Source organism: Strongylocentrotus purpuratus, unplaced genomic scaffold (genome assembly GCF_000002235.5).
Source record: "Strongylocentrotus purpuratus isolate Spur 01 unplaced genomic scaffold, Spur_5.0 spur5_scaffold_5, whole genome shotgun sequence".
In the NCBI taxonomy this organism is placed as follows: Eukaryota; Metazoa; Echinodermata; class Echinoidea; order Camarodonta; family Strongylocentrotidae; genus Strongylocentrotus; species Strongylocentrotus purpuratus.
Window position 1 is genome coordinate 4983632 of NW_022145611.1, and position 17575 is coordinate 5001206.

The window sequence follows — 17575 nt, forward strand, 5'->3', positions numbered from 1 at the left end:
GATAACAATCTCAATGTATGGAATTTCATAAGTTGACCTCTGTGACCCTTGACCTTTGACCTACGTGCTCCAAAATCTAATCAGATTGTCTTCCTATGGTGATACACACTATCATTAAGTTTGAAGTTTAAATCTCCAGTGGTTCTTGAGATCTTATGATATGGTGATACATACTATCATTAAGTTTGAAGTGAAAATTCTCCAGTGGTTCTTGAGATATCGCGATAACGATCTCAATGTATGGAATTTCATAAGTTGACCTCTGTGACCCTTGACCTTTGACCTACATGCTCCAAAATCTAATCAGATTGTCTTCCTATGGTGATACACACTATCACTAAGTTTGAAGTTTAAATCTCCAGTGGTTCTTGAGATATTATGATAACAATCTCAATGTATGGAATTTCATAAGTTGACCTCTATGACCCTTGACCTTTGACCTACGTGCTCCAAAATGTAATCAGATTGTTTTCCTATAGTGATACACACTATCATTAAGTTTGAAGTTTAAATCTCCAGTGGTTCTTGAGATATCATGATAACAATCTCAATGTATGGAATTTCATAAGTTGACCTCTGTGACCCTTGACCTTTGACATACGTGCTCCAAAATCTAATCAGATCGTCTTCCTATGGCGATACATACTATCCTTAAGTTTGAAGTTTAAATCTCAAATGGTTCTTGAGATATCGCGCTAACAAACTCAAAACAAGGAATTTCATAAGTTGACCTCTGTGACCTGTGACCTTTGACCTATGTACTCCAAAATCTAATCAGATCGTCTTCCTATGGTGATAAATACTATTCCCGAGTCTTAAGTTTAAATCTTAAATGGTTCTTGAGATATTGTGATAACGGTCAAACGGGACGGACGTACGGACGGACGTACGGACGTACGTACGGACGGACAACCCGAAAACATGATGCCTCCGGCACCACCTTCGGTGGCGGAGGCATAAAAACTGCTCAACCAAGGGGCCCTGTATCAACATAATCAAAAATATATTTACAAAACATATAAACATACATAAGTTTTATGAACACAAAAATGAAACAAGATAAAATATTGAAATAAATGGGGGGGAGGGGGTAAAATATTCATGTAAGTACTATTTTAAACTATGTGAGAGAAAGGAGTTTGCAGTGTTTTTTAAATGAATCCAGTGAGTTTAATAACCGTAAAGAAGGGGGTAATGCATTCCATATAACGGAGCCTTGATAACAGAAAGATCTTTTGAAATACTCAGTTTTGTGTTTTTTAATGAATAGAGGTCAGGTAGTTGCATACCTGGTATAAACATTTATCGGTCGATAGCACACAATATCCTTCATATATGTCGGCATTTTATTATTTATCACCTTTTACATCCATATTCTAAATTGGTATTGCACTCTCTCAACAACCTACGAGGTGTCATAATATCTAAGTTTAGTATTAAACGGAATAACGATTTTGAAGCTTTTGTAACATATATATTCAATATTTAGTTTCTTGAGTAGGTTTGAGTACAAATTTTAATGCAGATCAATAGTGTGATCGTCTACAATTTGAAGAAGATTTAGACACAACAAAAGACAGGATTTTTAAGTATCCTCAACATTATTTAAAACCTAAAAAAGGAAGATGTAATTTGCTTTGATTTCTAAATTGAATATAATTGCCATTTCTTCAAAAATGGGATCGCAGAAGGGTTTAAAGTGACTCAGTTATCTTTGTCTCAGATTCTGAAACAAAATCCTGGATTTAGCTCATGCTGCAATCATAATTATAAACCTTCAGTCAGGAATCCCATGACTGTTTACAAATCCAGGGCCGTAGCCTTAGTTTTTTTTTTTTTTTTTTTTTTTTTGGGGGGGCACATACATGTAATCCATCGACGTCCTCGGGAGCCCCCCCCCCCCCTCGTGGCGTTGTGCCTGTACAAATCGATCACTAGTCTGATTATCAAGATATTTATGATTGGAAATCGAAATTCAAAGATTTGTGTTCCTAACAGTTTTTATTACACTACGGTCTATTGTGGAAAATGAGTATGTTAAAACCGGTCACTCAAAGATTTTTACTTTTTTGAGGCACTTCCTGATCATTTTGAAGCGCAATTTTTTTAGAGCTCAATACTACACCATAGGCCTATCACAGACACTGATAACACGTAAGGCCATGCATCCCAGATTTAACATTGTTAAACGATGCCTTTAAAGATACTATGTCCCTTTTGCAGCCAACCTAAAATTCTGTAGAACTTTGCAGGAATTATGGATATGTCATGTATGTCCTATATGTGAAATTTAAACATTAGCAGTGTCCTAATATTCAAATTATGCAAGGAAACCTGTTTACTTGCTAGACTTCACTGTCAGACACTATTGAGTGACTGGCTGGCTTATTTTCTTCTTTGGTAATAACATACATGAAAAGAGTTGTAAAGGGTACATGAGTATTTGTCTACATGAATAACCCACTTCTTGTGATGGCCAAGATTAAACTGATTGAATCTTTGCGCAGCATAAAACGTATGACCATTCGGTACAATTGTATGAAAATCAAGACTATTACTTTTGGGCTCTACAGCCCTAAAGTCGATTTGACAACTAATAGTCGTTATTTTCCCACTTGAAGACATTTTCAAGCCCCACCTTTTTTAGGGAAGTTCTAATTAGTATTATCTTTCAAATGCAGTTGGAATTTAACTTTTTTATTTTTTTGGCCTGCAAATGGGACATAGTACCTTTAAAACTTACCAGCTACTGCTACTGGTTCCATGACTGAAGGGTGAATGAAGGACATTCCTCCTTGACCATCGCCCTCTAGTGACTTGACTAGTGAAGCATCGCCTCCTGATTGATCCAAACAAATATCAGAGAAAGATCAAGTTCTATTTTCTCTTAGAAAATATTAAATTATACATGCACCTTAGGAATAATCATTGCAAATGTGCAGTCAAACCTATGTAGCGACCGCCAAAGAGAAACACACAAAATGGTCTTTGTAGACAGGTTCCTTTAGTACATGTTTCAATGAGAAACTTTTTTCAAGGGAAACAAAAATATGGTCTTTGAAGACAGGTGGTTTTTGTAAACAGGTGGTCAGTAAAGCAGGTTTGACTGTATTGGTCTTCCTTCACCAACGACCAAAAAGAGAGGAAATTTATGATGGTTTTAGTATTGGGAAAGCTAGGAGATTAAAAGATTGCTAAATTGTATTTGATGGAATTCGTTTCTAACAATTCTTTCATGTCTTTATATCGGTTAGTCTGTTCTGTTCTCTCATTTTTCTGCTTTCATTGAATCTAATTTCATATCATGATGGACCTTCCTCTTTGTATTGTAGGTTAATTCAGTCAGTCTGCAGATTGGAATACTAAGGGGCAAGCAAACAAGCAGGATTCATCCAGATCCTTTCATGGCCAAATCTTTGATCTTCTCTTTCTTTCTTTTTCCAACATTTGCTTTAATATATTCCCATGTAAATCTTTCACATGTACCCAAGGCATGCTCCTTCTGTTGTGTACATATTGTACAAATAAATGTGACACATCTTAACACCATGCTTTTGAACTATGCTTTTAATACACTGTATATCTCATTTGAAACACTTTGTATAATATGAAAAATATGACTGAGCAGAAAAAATGCTACTTTGAATGAATATGAATGGAATATAATTCCCCTCCCCCCTTCATACCTGTGTAGCCCCCACCACCACCGCCTGTGGTACACGCCCCTCCTCCTCCTCCAAAGCCCCCATGGGTGTTCCATCGGAAGTCCTCATAGGCTAACAAACATTCTCTACCTCCGGTCGCCCCTTGGAGGAACGATCTACCGGTAGGCTCATGATCCCTGCTAGAATTCCAGCCCCCTCCGGCTCCTTAAATGATAGGCAAAACAAAACTGTTTTTTATTAAAAGGAGATATCACTCATGATATAATAAAAACAAAAAAATAGTGGGGACACATTATCATTATAATTGTCATCAATATCGCCTTCAAAATAAGCATATAAAGATAATTTAAATACTATTTTTATCTTCTATGTTATCATCACTATCAATTTTTGCTAGAATTCCACGCCCCCCCCCCCCCCCCCCCCCCCCCTCCGGCTCCTTTATCAAAATAAGTATATAAAGATAATTTAAATACATATTTTTATCTTCTATGTTATCATCACTAACAATTTATTACCATTATTATCATTATCATAATCATTATCATAATCATTATCACTATCTTTATCATTTTTATTATCGATGTTCATGAAGCTAAAAACAATGATATCATCACATTTTGACTATCATTATTTTATCATTTCATGATCATCATTATTATGACCACTTTCATCATCATATAATATCCCTTCATCATGCTGTTTTGAATGCGGATGATGATGACATCAAAGATGATGATCATCATCACTGTTACGATCAAAAGGTAAAAATACTGACCAGCCGTGTCCATTGCTGAGACATTATGCTGTCCAGAGACACCGGTGCCTGGTGACCCCACCCTGCCATCACTATAACTGGTAGACGGGGAGGGGCTAAAAGCAAGACCCCCACCCCCAGCAGCAACCAAGAGAGGAGTCAGCTCGGGTGAAGTTTCACTCTTCTAAAGGTGTCATACAGAAAAATTGATTTAATAATGATGATTGCACAGACTTTTAAGAAATGGACTTGAAAATTTGGATTACCTTAGATTTAGTAAAGAGCAACGTCCATACCATAATGTAAATTCAATAGAAGTCACATTCAGATTACATAATAATATCTACATGACTGTAAAGTTTTCATGTTCCACAGGTGATGGACACAGCTATGGCCTTTTTATGATTTTTCTTAGGATTTTGCAATTGTTTGTTTTTATAATGTGAATGAAATAAAGAGACTAAGCAAAAAAAAATGAAAAAATTAATATAATTGAAAAAGGCATTGCTACTGTTCTGTTTAAAATACAATCATTACACAGCATACTTAAAAGAGAGAAAGACAGCAACTGAAAAGAAAATTCTTGCATTCTGCTGTGATTTCACTCAAAAAGTGGAATATGTAGTAGTAAAAGTGTATTCATGAAATGTTATTTCCATGCATTTTTTTTAGCAGAACTCAATAGATATGTCCTCATCAGCTGGAGATTGCCAAATAGCCCACTATTTCTGATTTGGGAAATGAGCCTGAAGTTACAAATCACGTCATCATCAGCTCAAGACTCGAACTCGAAATCAAAACTTAGCATTCTAGCCCAAGATATCTTGGGATGATTATTTCGTCCAAATATCCCGCTAATTGCAACTGCGGGCTGATGATGACACACATTAGCTGGATAATTTGCGATTGGGATAATTGAAATTGCGAGTTATTTGTCAATCTCGAGCTGATGAGGACAGGCCTATTGTGTCCTTTAGGATAGACTCTAGTTTATCTCCTAGTTACCAGGGCGATGAAAGTTCCTCCTCCACCAGCTCCTCCACCTCCTGCACTCAAGCCTCCCTCAGCCAGCTGCAGTCTGGCTTTCTCATCAACATTCCCAGTGCAGTAGTGAGCAAATAACACATCTGGATCCTACTCGGGCAAAGGCAATAAACCAAGGAGGTGATTACAGTTTTTCATTTAAATATAACAGAACATGGTCAGATTCAGGGCTGAGAGATATCACAAAAGAAAATTTGAATTATTCTTATGGACAAATTTTAATATGAAACACTGAAAATAAGAACTAAATTTAGCAGATCTGAATACTGTACATTCATAAATGTAGGTCCAAAAAAAAACACAAAAAAAAAAACTATTTATAAAATAATATATCATTGAACAATTAAAGGCTAAGTCCACTCCAAAAATAATTTTGCTCTTAATTGATGCAGAGAAACAGAGCAAAACAAAATGTGTAAAATCAGAAAATCACAACACAAATTGCTTATTGGTAATCAGTTTGTGACGTCATTGCCTCACTATTTATCAATTGCTGTGTGTATTTTTATCCTATTAATTTCCCTTTTTATCCCCCAAGACTTGATTTCCCCATGCCTTTGCCCAGGTTATATGAATTGTATCATATTGCATGCATGAAATTTCACATTATGAACTTTGAAGAATTAATACTATTTTCTGAATATTGTATATTCATAATCAATAATATTTACGTAAATATTTTATCAAAATTCAAATGTTTCATGATTTAACTGAAAAAAGATTACCCTATATTAGAGCATGCATATAAAAACACTACGAATATAACTTGGATGCTGGTGTGAGGAAATTAGATTTTAGAGGTAAGATTGGAAATTTATATTATCAATATAAAGAAAACAATTACCGGTAGTGGATAGTGAGGCAATCACATTACAAACTCATGAGTAAGTTGCCAATTTGTTTTGTGATTTTCAAAGTTTTTCATGTCATTAAAAATTCATAACTTTCTTATCAGGTATCCAATTTTGCTCAAACATTTTTTGATTGGTTTGATTGGCTTGTCTGATTTTTCTGCTTCTTTTGAAAGTAAGTTATTTTTGGAGTGGACTTTCCCTTTAAGAATTTAGTTATTTTGTGTGTTGGATAAGAGGGTAGGGTTCTTAGTCCCAACACCAACATTTTGGAATTCCCATACATGTATTAATTACATCTTTCAAAAACTCATGAGTTTCCTATCATTTGTCTGATTTCAATCAAACTTTTCCCAATCTGCTATTCTGATTTTTCTGCTTTCTTTCATCAGAGCAATGTAATACTTAATATTGATTTTTTTTAAAGGACCGATGAACTCACACTGCATGCACTCTCGCCCTCTTGACCGACCAAAATGAAGAGCTGGTCACCTGCAGTCAAATTAAAGATGGCGTCTACCTTGGCTGCCTTGCTTGGCCCAGAGTTCTCCACTCCGGCCCCTCCGCTAGCACCATAGGCAGTTACACTGTAGTTTCAGAATTGATCAATGTTTTAAAAAAACAGAATTGATAACGAAAAATTATTGAATGGTAAACAGCATTAAAAAATATATCACAGGACAATACAATGGCATTAGCGTTGTGTGCCTTACGTATACGTTTATTTTTTAACACATACCGGTAAGCAAGTATGCTCAAAGCTTGTGAATTTTTCTCAACCCCATTTGCCATTTATTCATACCGGTACCTAAAATAGCATATATTTTGTTGTGGCAATTTACTAGGTCATGTGTGAACAATGTTTGGGGATGGAAAATGGCATTAATACACTTTGTTTTAATACAGAACGAAAATTACAGTTTTAATCCCAGATCCAAATTTATAAACAGTAAGACAAAAGATCATTTTACAATGATATATATGTTACTTTTTTAAATAAAATGTGACCAAAACAAATTTCCATGTATTCTTGTGAATTTGGATGAATAAAAGAATTGAATTGAATTGGATTGAATTGAAAAGCACTGAATTAAAATACAGAGTAAGGTCTTCTCCCTCTCTTTCTCCCCCTCTCTTTCTTTCTCTCTCTCTCTCTCTCTCTCTTTCTCTCTCTCTCTCTCTTTCTCTCTAACACACATACACACACACACCCACACACACTCTATTCCTCATCAGAATCAACTGTTCAGAAAATAATAAAGTCAAAGGATAAACAATAAACGATGGACATTATGCTAAAACTATCATTCGCCCAAATAACTGAAAATTCAATGTATGTACACACTGCTATCTTGGACAGCTAGGAAATCATTTCCATACATCTTAATTTTTGTGGTTAACAAATTACACAAGTGCTCCAAATATAATCTAGGACTACATAACAGTAATCCCTTTCAAAAAATCACCTGTAGAGCCTCGTCTCTGGTGCCGTCCAGACTTGCACCCCTGCCAATGAAATGGAATCTTCATGATTAAGCACCCTGACTGTCAGGTTAGTGTAGCGGTAGGCTGCAGTACATCTGGCTTGGGTTGGTCCATAAGGTCCATGGGTGCCACAGGTTGTGAAGGTGAAGTTAACGGTTGGAATGGGCTCCTTTTTAACAGTGGTCGTGGCAGTGGTTGTTGCTCCGTTGGTTGGATCTAGGATCAAATTTCAGATTTTCTTACAAGATGAAGTTGCCAAATTGCAGTTACATGTACATTGTATGTTATCACACCGTAATGTAAATTGCATTAACATGAATAAAAGATACGCTTAATTACTCCAACATGTATAAAAAATGAGGTTTACTCCAAGTAGCAAAAAAAAATTGTTTGCATAAAACATGCCTGTATTTGTTGTATATCTTGTTACACAATTAATCTCCATCTATTTATGATATTAATCATAGTGTTGAAAATGGTAGGGAATTCATAACGGAGAGTGAGAGGGGGACGAGTGCAAGGGCACAGTTAAAGTTACATTTTTTTTTTTTTTTTTAAAGATTCATACAATGAGTTATTCAAACTATTAAAAACCTGAGTCTACTTCTATGTTTAATACAATAATATTCTTTACCATCATCAGGTACATCACGAATGATAAATAAATAGAGTTTCACATGAGAATAGATAGAAAGGAACTTTAACAGTAATTACTCTTCTACATACCTGTCATAACTGTGCTGGGGGTGGGGTATGATGTCATGTTGGTAGTCCTCGGCCCTGAAGACCATGGGTTGGTGTACCCTGCCGTTGACCCTACAGAAGTGTTGTTTTTCTCAAAGCATTCTGGGCTGAGCGAGATATCATCAACGGCAACATCCCCCTTCCAGCCTCTACCTCTTGTCGCTTCAATTTGTATAAAGTATCTGGTCAAAATTGATATTAAAGTTTTAAAAATTCAGAATATAAAGGTGATATTGATTTATTAAAAAAATTAATACAAAATATATATAAGATTAAAGCATAAATATATCTATATGATCGATCTTCATACGATCATAGAATATTCAATACATATAAATTACATATGGAACTCTAACAAAAAATAAATGTTATCTTGGCTTAAAACAAAGTGAAATCTTAATTTAGGATTTGAGTTCTATTCGGGGAGTTGTGTTTGATAATAATTTTGTGCAATAACTGGGACCAGTACTCTACAATGATAAGTTTAGTTGAGTTTCATTTCCATCAAAGAAATAGCATTTCACTTGTATTGGGGTATGCAGAGATGTACCATTGAGGTGAATTTTACAGCAATGACTTTGAGACATGTGACGCACTTTCACGAGGAAAAAACCTCCAGACATGGATCGTCTCTAATCACAAAGCTAGAAAACTAAAACCATACTGTGGCAAATTTAGTTTCACCCTTTAATAGAATTTGAGACACTCAGATAATTGCAAAACATATCCCACCTGTCTGTAATAACATCAGGCATTGGCTGAACAGTCTCTACCCATCTATCGATGTTCCTATTATACTCGCTAAAGAGTTGACTTGAAATTTCTGGATTTTCTGCAGAGATGGCAAAGATTTTAAGCGTGCTGGGCTCCGTACCATACATGTGGTACGCAAAGCGAAACTGGGAAAAACAGAAAATAGCATATAAGACATATATACATGTAGTATCAATAAATGTATCTAAATAAACTTACTTAATACGAACTGTTAAAATTCAGAGGAAAAAGAAAGTGAAATATAACTATAAATTCTGTAAATATTTCGTGAATGCAATTAACACAAAACAAATACATTATTGGTGTGCCTGACTGAGGACTTTTCAACAGATGTTCAAGGTACAATACATGACTTAGATCTAGTGAGAATTCATAATAGACAAAAATGGAAGATAATGGGTACACTAAAAGTGAAATATATTTGCCTAAACCAAATAAATGGTATCATTTATAATATGGGTTTGGTGTTACATCCATCTAAAGTGCTACACTGCAAAATAACACAGAACAATCAATTGACTTAATTCTCCAATAAGTTAAATTTGTCAAAAGTTATGGTCACTTATATCTATTTCTGTTTTCCAAAGGGACAAAAAAGGAGAACAGCAGAGAGAGAGAGAAAAAGAGAAAGAGTAAAGAAACAAATATCTCTTGTATAATAAAAGCATTTTTATTTGCTCGATTCTTTCCACTGTTTTTAAGCAACTTCAAACAAGCAGACTTATTTGTTCAAGCATCTTAAAATGGATTTCCTGAACAACTTAATCACTTCATAATTGTACCTTCCACGGAATATTACCTTGCATGCCTTGTACATGGGATTGGTCCTATTTCTGGTAGTAGCGGGCGGAGCTTCAAACACCGGGCTCCTCATGTACGCCTCATCACCTGTACCAATTCCCGATGTCTCGTAATAAAAGTAGTAACCTGCAATACATGGAGGTAAATGTAAGAATATCTAGGGCTCCTCCAATAATCAATTAAGTCAATGTGATACTTAGAGGTGTACAATGTTTGAGGGTTGGAGCAAGGTACTACATTGCTCTATGAAATGACAGGTTCAAACCAAATTAGAGCTCATATGCCCCTCAACAGATATCGATCACCAAAAAAGTATTTTGTACTTTGTGTGTTCAAAACATGAGCTGTAATACTTCTGCAAAGAGATTTACTGCACGTTCACATACACTCTCAATACACATCAAATATTTTTGTAAGAAGACTCGTCCATGCAAGTTTGAAAAGGATGTTATAGGACAGATGTGGAACCCAAGTTTTGCCTGGCGACGGTGAGCAAGATTTAATATTATCTTTATTTTCTTGGTACTCCTTTACTGCAAACCCATAGAATGTCAGGTAAATTAAGTTATTTGCAGTTAATTTTACATATTCTAGCTGTACACAACTTTTTAAAGTGTAATATTAACCCTTTAAGTTTAATCCTTAATTCCCTAATCCCAAATAGAACCTAGAGATAGATAAATATCAGCCTCCTAGATGAACAACCACACACTTGTCTCATTGCTATCAAAAGCAAAATCCACCATCGTGCAATGGTTTCATTAATGTACCGGTACATCATAAAGTATACACTGAGTTTCAAATGACATGAAATATTGAAAATATAATCAGTAGAAACGTAGTCTCAGCAGAACAACCGTCAATATCAGAGACTGAAGCTTTTGATCCAGGCCAGTCTAAATTTACCCTAGATCTATCATCAATATCATATTTGTAGATTAAATCTACATCAACATCTAAATCAAAATCTTAAGCTATTCATTAAATAGGTGAATTGATCATCATTACTTTTACTCAATACCTAATATTAAAAAGTCTTTGAAATGTTTGAGTGACTGTATAACCATCGGCTTGTTGATAATCTGATCATATACCTTCTTCAGTTCCCAAAGTATGGTCCACACTGGGTCCTGTTCCTGTAGACTTGGTTGATCCATGATGCCTGGTCCAATTCTGATGGTCTTGGCCCACAATGTTGTACCATCCACAGAGTCCTGACTCAAAGTCACACTTGGCCCCATACGGAATGTGACCTGAAGGACAAACAACATTAAGGGTGGTACATTTTGAGATTTATATTTCTTTCAGATCGTAACAGTATCCCGTTTTAAATAAGTGATTTAGTCAACTGACAAGACTATAATATATATTCAGATATTTATGATTGAAAATCGAAACCAAATTTTGCGTTTTCCTAATGGTTTTCATAACACTACGGTCTATTAGGGAACACAAGTATGGTAAAACCGGTCACTCAAAGATTTTTACTTTTTTGAGGCACTTCTTGATCATTTTGAAGCGCAATTTTTTTAGGGCTTCAATATTACACCATCACAGACACTAATAACACGAAGGGCCGTGCATCTCAGACTCAACATTGTTAAACGATGCCTTTAAAGGTACTATGTCCTTTTTGCAGCCAACCTCAAATTCTGTAGAACTTTGCAGGAATTATAAATATGTCATGTATGTCCTATCTGTGAAATTTAAACGTTAGCAGTGTCCTAATATTCAAATTATGCAAGGAAACCCATTTAGTTGCTAGACTTCACTGTCAGACACTATTGAGTGACTGATTGGCTTTTTTTCTTCTCAGGTAATAACATACATAAAAAGAGCTGTAAAGGGTACATGAGCATTTGTCTACATCAATAACCCACTTCTTGTGATGGCCACAATTAAACTGATTGAATCTTTGCGCAGCATAAAACGTATGACCATTCAGAAAAATGGTCTGAAAATCAAGACTATTACTTATTGGCTATATATCTCCCAAGTCAATTTCACAACTAGTAGTCGTTATTTTCCCACTTGAAGACTTTTTCAAGCCCCACTTTCTTTAGGGAAGTTCTAAATTAGTATTATCCTTCAAATGCCGTTGGAATTTAACATTTTCATTTTTTGGGCCTGCAAATGGGACATATAGTCAACTGACAGACTATAATGTATATTCAGTTAGAGGGCGCACTCATGCTTTTTAATAAACACTTTCCCCACATGTTAAAACACTCTTCTGTTCGAGTCAAGAATAACACTTAAACAAACCCAATAATGTAACATGGTGGCAGTGGTGGGATATGTAACACGGATAATGTATGAAATTTTACAAATTGCAGTTGAGTTCATGTACTTGCAATTTGAAAGAAACTGTTTGGAAGCAATTAGAAATTAAGTTTGACCATGTAGCGGATAAGTATTGGAGTATACTGTGAGGTTTTGGAATCATCAAAATTATATAAGACTGGCCTAGTCTTGCTATAAAAAAAAAGACTCAAACAAACAAACAAACAAAAACACTATTCTGCAAGTCTCTAGGGCAAAAGGCTGTGACAGGTTATACTTGTACAATTTTCACTACCGGTATGTGTCGTGAAAGCTAGCGCAAGCATGCTTTTGCTGGGAATTATTCTTTTAAAAAAAATTGTTGGACTTCAGTGGTTTTAGTACATCGTCGTAAGTTTCATGCAAGAATGAAGCTACAACTCAAAATTAAATTTGATAACCCTATATCATTTCATTTGTAAAAAATAAGTAGGTATAGGCCTACTCAGACCGTTTTTGTTTATTCTGATCACACAAAGAACTTGTCCAAAAATACTGTGTATACCATATGCATGCAGAGATGGATTAAATTTTAAATTAAATTTTATATTTTGAAACAATAAGAGGCACTTAAGCAATAAAGCTGTGTGTATCAAACAAACAAAATGCCAATTAAGGCACATAAAGGGTATGGATATTGAGATATATTATAAGATAAAAGATAAAAGAGTCCTCTCATATCAAGTGTTAAAATAATTCAGTGAATGAATTTTAAATAATCTATCTCTGGAAATCAATATAAAGCGCCAATTAACTGGCATTTCTTACCACAAATTGTATTATGCTCATCCTCTCCAAAAAGACAGTCCGGTCGAAGATCACAAAGGTTCTCTTTGGGGATACATTCCAAGTTGGTACATTCAAAGTAGCTATTCGGTGAGCAAGAGGGAGCTACATGATCTGTTGCAAGTAGATTCAGAAAATGAATTAGAAGTTAACCATTTTCTGTAAGCATAACATACAGCAAAAGCTAGGTAATATGGATTTGCTAGAACATCATTAGATATGCATGTACAATCAAAATGGTAATCATCATGATTATCATTTTTTCATAAATCACAAATAACTGATTAACGTGCTTTCAAGTCATTAGATTAAAATAGACCTGTTTAGGCATACTTCATGCATACTTACAAAAATTCTTAACGAATTATCCTCAAATTGCAACTCCTAGAAAAAATGCTTATTAATTTGCTAATGGGGCTTTCACATATACACTCCGGGGCATTTTGGGAATTTTGGGAATTTTCGGCCGGTGTCCGGCCGGCTACCGTAAAGATCCTACGGGCGCCGGGACAGTTTTTGAAGCCGTACGGGCGCCGTGGTGCTGAGTCGGCTGCTCCCAATTCTCCCGGCGTTTTTATCCGACCATTAGGTCGTAGAGAGCCTGTGAAGGGCACCTTACGGGTCCCGGCGGGCTCCGGACGGTGTCCGGACGGGCCCCTCACGATTTTTGGGGGTCAATTCTCATGAAAAATCTTAACGGGAACCTTGAGGTGCGGATTTCAGAGGACACATAGTTCAGTGCACCGCACGGGACCCGGCCGGGCACCTTGAGGACCCCGGCCGGGTCCCGGCAGGGCACCTTCCGGGAGCCACGGGTGCACCTGCTCATCGGACGGAGCACGTAAGCTTACCGGCCGGCATCCTTACGGGCGCCTTGCATTTCACTCGACCAATTTTCACCGGGCACCTCCCGGGCGCCGCAGAATATGTGACCACACATGCCGTAGAAAAGGAAATCGGAAGGTTCCCGTACGGTCTCTAAATCCACGGCATGCCGCCGGGTAGGGAAAATCGTACGGGGCCCGGTTTATATGTGACCTAGGCATAAGGAACATTTGGAAAATGTGTCTAATTGATCATCCAGTAGAAAAGAATGGAAAATATTCATATACACAATTGACTATTTTTTAAATATTTTTAGCAGATGTTTCTGCATTTATTGATAAATCAAATATAAAACATTCAAATAACAATAATAGTATATAATATAATTCATTTACATAAAGAGTGACAACTTGAATACACACAAATAAAAATGCATAATTGAAAGCTTGAAAATATGGAGGTAAGTAAAAAATAATCAAGATAAATGCAGAGGCCAACTATCATAAGCAAGAATGCTTAAGTCGATAGCAGCCGGAAAGGGGGAACATGGTGCTGTCATAGGTGTATGTAGGGGAATAAAGCGTCACGTATAAAGATTTTGTTTAGGAAGTATCTGAATAAAAAGTGGAAAGAAATTAAAGAAAAGAAATTGCATGTGTGTGCAGGTGAAGTAAGTGTTCGATTTGTAATGAACTGGTCATCTAAAATCAATACTTTATGAAAGTGGACAAAACTGTAATGTCCGTAACGCCACAATAATGTTTTTGGAGGGCACATGTAGCATCTGTTTCACAAAATTGAACTTCATTCTAATTTTACATTCCCTTTAAGTTTTGTTGAATTCTGTGGGAACTTATTTTCTATATTTATCAGAACTCAAGAGTATCTTCAACCAAAGAGCAAGGATAATTGGCACATGAATCATTTGATACAAGTGCAACAATATACCGGTAAGTACATGTGTAGCGAAGTTCGGTATTAGTTATTTTTTCTTACCAAATCTAGATATCATCTCAAACCCTATGTAACAGATGATCCAATATACTCAGACAGTAACCTAAACATTCCAATAACAAGGGCTGTCCACTTTCATAATGCCAGCCGCAACAAAAATGCTAAGCGGAAAAAGAACTTGTAATGTGCGGAAGAAAAGAGCATCAGGTCTCTAATGAAGTGATGGATTACACCGAGACGAGTGGGGGAAGAGATAAATGGATATTTATCAGGCGTTCGCTTGCATCATAACACCCCCTCACAGAACCATAGTTATTTATGTAGAGGGTAATAAGTAGAGATGAGAAAGCTTTCAGGATAGAAAGAGATCTATCTAGATAATCTGTTCAGTGGTTGGAGAATCTCTTTGTATGAATTTATTTCTTTCATTACCTTTAATACTCATAACCTTTTTATTAAAGACATGAATATCACTGAAAATACAAAGTCTTATTTGATAACAATATTTCTGATAACATATGGGATGCTAAATATAGGAAGAAATAGGTGGGAACGGTTGGTAAATAATTATAAAATATGATACAAAAGGGTCTTATCATAATTCTTGTTGTAGTTCAGGGTTGATATTATAACATAAGAATTCTCAACACCTCAAAACAAAAAGGCATTTGCTAAAAAAATCAATATCAATTAACCTTATCATGACAATGCAAAGACTATCTTTTTCATATTAATCTTTAAATTCATCTGTTGGCCTTTTGCTAATATTTCACTACAGACTGTGACCAGGCTGTCACTCCTTTCTATTCAATATGTATATTAATAATTTAAATATATATTGCTTTGGAAGTAAACAACTGACAGCAACAACAAAAATTAAAAAACAGAAATCTGAACGTGTAAGTAATGACTAATCTAATTATCTCTCTCATGCATACTTGATCTAATGGCACCAATATTCCATTTGTATCTTAATACATTACGGTATATTGTTTTTTAGAGTACATAGCATACAAGAAAATTGTCATATGAATATGTATCTTTTTGTATGAAAATATTCTGCCTTTCTCTTCTCTTTCTTTCATTCATTATCTTTGAAGTAAATGAATAAACTCTTTACACTTTATATCATACTCAGAAACATGGGATTGTGCTCAAATTCAATAAAAGCATTGAGGGAATTTGGGTAAATTTTAATACATATGGTTAAATGATTGACTAACAAGTTCTAAAATTCACAGAATCATTGTAAAAGTGACTCGGTAACATTGCCTCAGATTCTGAAACAAAATCATGGATTTTGCTCATGCTGCAATCAAATTATAAACCTTAGGTCAGTCAGGAATCCCATGACTTTTACAAAGCAATCGCCTGTCTGATTATCAAGATATCTATGATTGGAATTAGAAATTGCAAAATTTGTTTTCCTAACGTTTTTTATAACACTACAGTCATTTGGGGAAAATGATAACGGTAGAACCGGTCACTCAAAGATTTTTTTACTTTTTTGAGGCACTTCATGATCATTTTGAAACACAATTTTTTTAGGGCTTCAATATTACACCAAATCACAGACACTGATAACACGTAGGGCCACGCATCTCAGATTTAACATTGTTAAACGATGCCTTAAAGACAAACATCGCTCATCCATGGATCCTAACGGATGACAAGTGATGAAATGGAGTGATGAGTATCAGCCTTCATGCTCCTTTACACTATGTACATTCACATTAGGTAGGCGGGTGGGTGCCTAGCAAGGAAGCTCTTAATGGAGAACCTTATTGATTATTAACGACTTAGTACCTTTTTTCTCTGACTTTCACCTTCTCCTCATATCAGTTCATTAATCATTTATTGTCTTCTTATATTTGGTTCCTAAACTTGTTATTCAAAATAGAAAGCATTTACCGTAGTTTATTTTGTAGTAAATAATTTTTTGATTCTGATGTATTTCATTTTAATAATATTTTACATGGTCAATTCACATCAAAACATTAGTTTAGAAGATGTCTTTGTTAAAAAAAGATGAGCGGAATTTCACTGAATGGCGTGATACTCACAGGTATATCATGCCCTTTTGAATCTCCACAGACAAAATGCTCTAAGAGCTCACTAAATTTCTTTATTCTCCTGATAAGAGATAGCACTCTTGACAACAGCTTAGCATGTTTGCATGGCCCATCTAATATATCATCTGCTGAGAGCCAGCAGAGATTCGACTCACTAGGTATGTCCTCATCAGCTCGAGATTGCCAAATAGCCTGCAATTTCTGATTTGGGAAATAAGCCTGAAGTTACAAATCACGTCTTCATCAGCTCGAGCTTGAGAAATTAGCTCGAGATATTTTGCTCAGTGTTTGCGCATAGTGTGAGTCTTCGGGCTGGTGAAGATGCACCGAACAAATAGCAGGATATTTTGCCAAGTAGCCCAAGATATCTTGGGATGATTATCTCGACCAAATATTCCGCTAACTGCAACTGCAGGCTGATGAAGAGGCAAATTAGCTGGATAATTTGCGATCGGGATAGTAAAAATAGCGGGTTATTTGGCAATCTCGAGCTGA

General features: G+C 35.6%; 1 protein-coding gene across 2 annotated transcripts in view; it reads right to left on the minus strand.

Annotated features, from left to right (window-relative positions):
• The window catches only part of LOC105441992 (leukocyte tyrosine kinase receptor-like), a 40609-nt gene that overhangs the window by 13560 nt on the left and 9474 nt on the right, over window positions 1-17575 (minus strand). The window contains exons 5-15 of one of the 2 annotated variants that reach the window (XM_030998945.1): window positions 13212-13343; window positions 11216-11374; window positions 10120-10247; window positions 9279-9445; window positions 8529-8728; window positions 7784-8018; window positions 6760-6904; window positions 5428-5556; window positions 4444-4606; window positions 3687-3869; window positions 2744-2839 (exon numbers count right to left, since the gene is read on the minus strand). In XM_030998945.1, the coding sequence (XP_030854805.1) occupies window positions 2744-2839; window positions 3687-3869; window positions 4444-4606; window positions 5428-5556; window positions 6760-6904; window positions 7784-8018; window positions 8529-8728; window positions 9279-9445; window positions 10120-10247; window positions 11216-11374; window positions 13212-13343 (1737 nt within the window). The remainder of the gene's footprint in view (window positions 1-2743; window positions 2840-3686; window positions 3870-4443; window positions 4607-5427; window positions 5557-6759; window positions 6905-7783; window positions 8019-8528; window positions 8729-9278; window positions 9446-10119; window positions 10248-11215; window positions 11375-13211; window positions 13344-17575) is intronic. The other variant, XM_030998946.1, reaches the window with a different exon arrangement.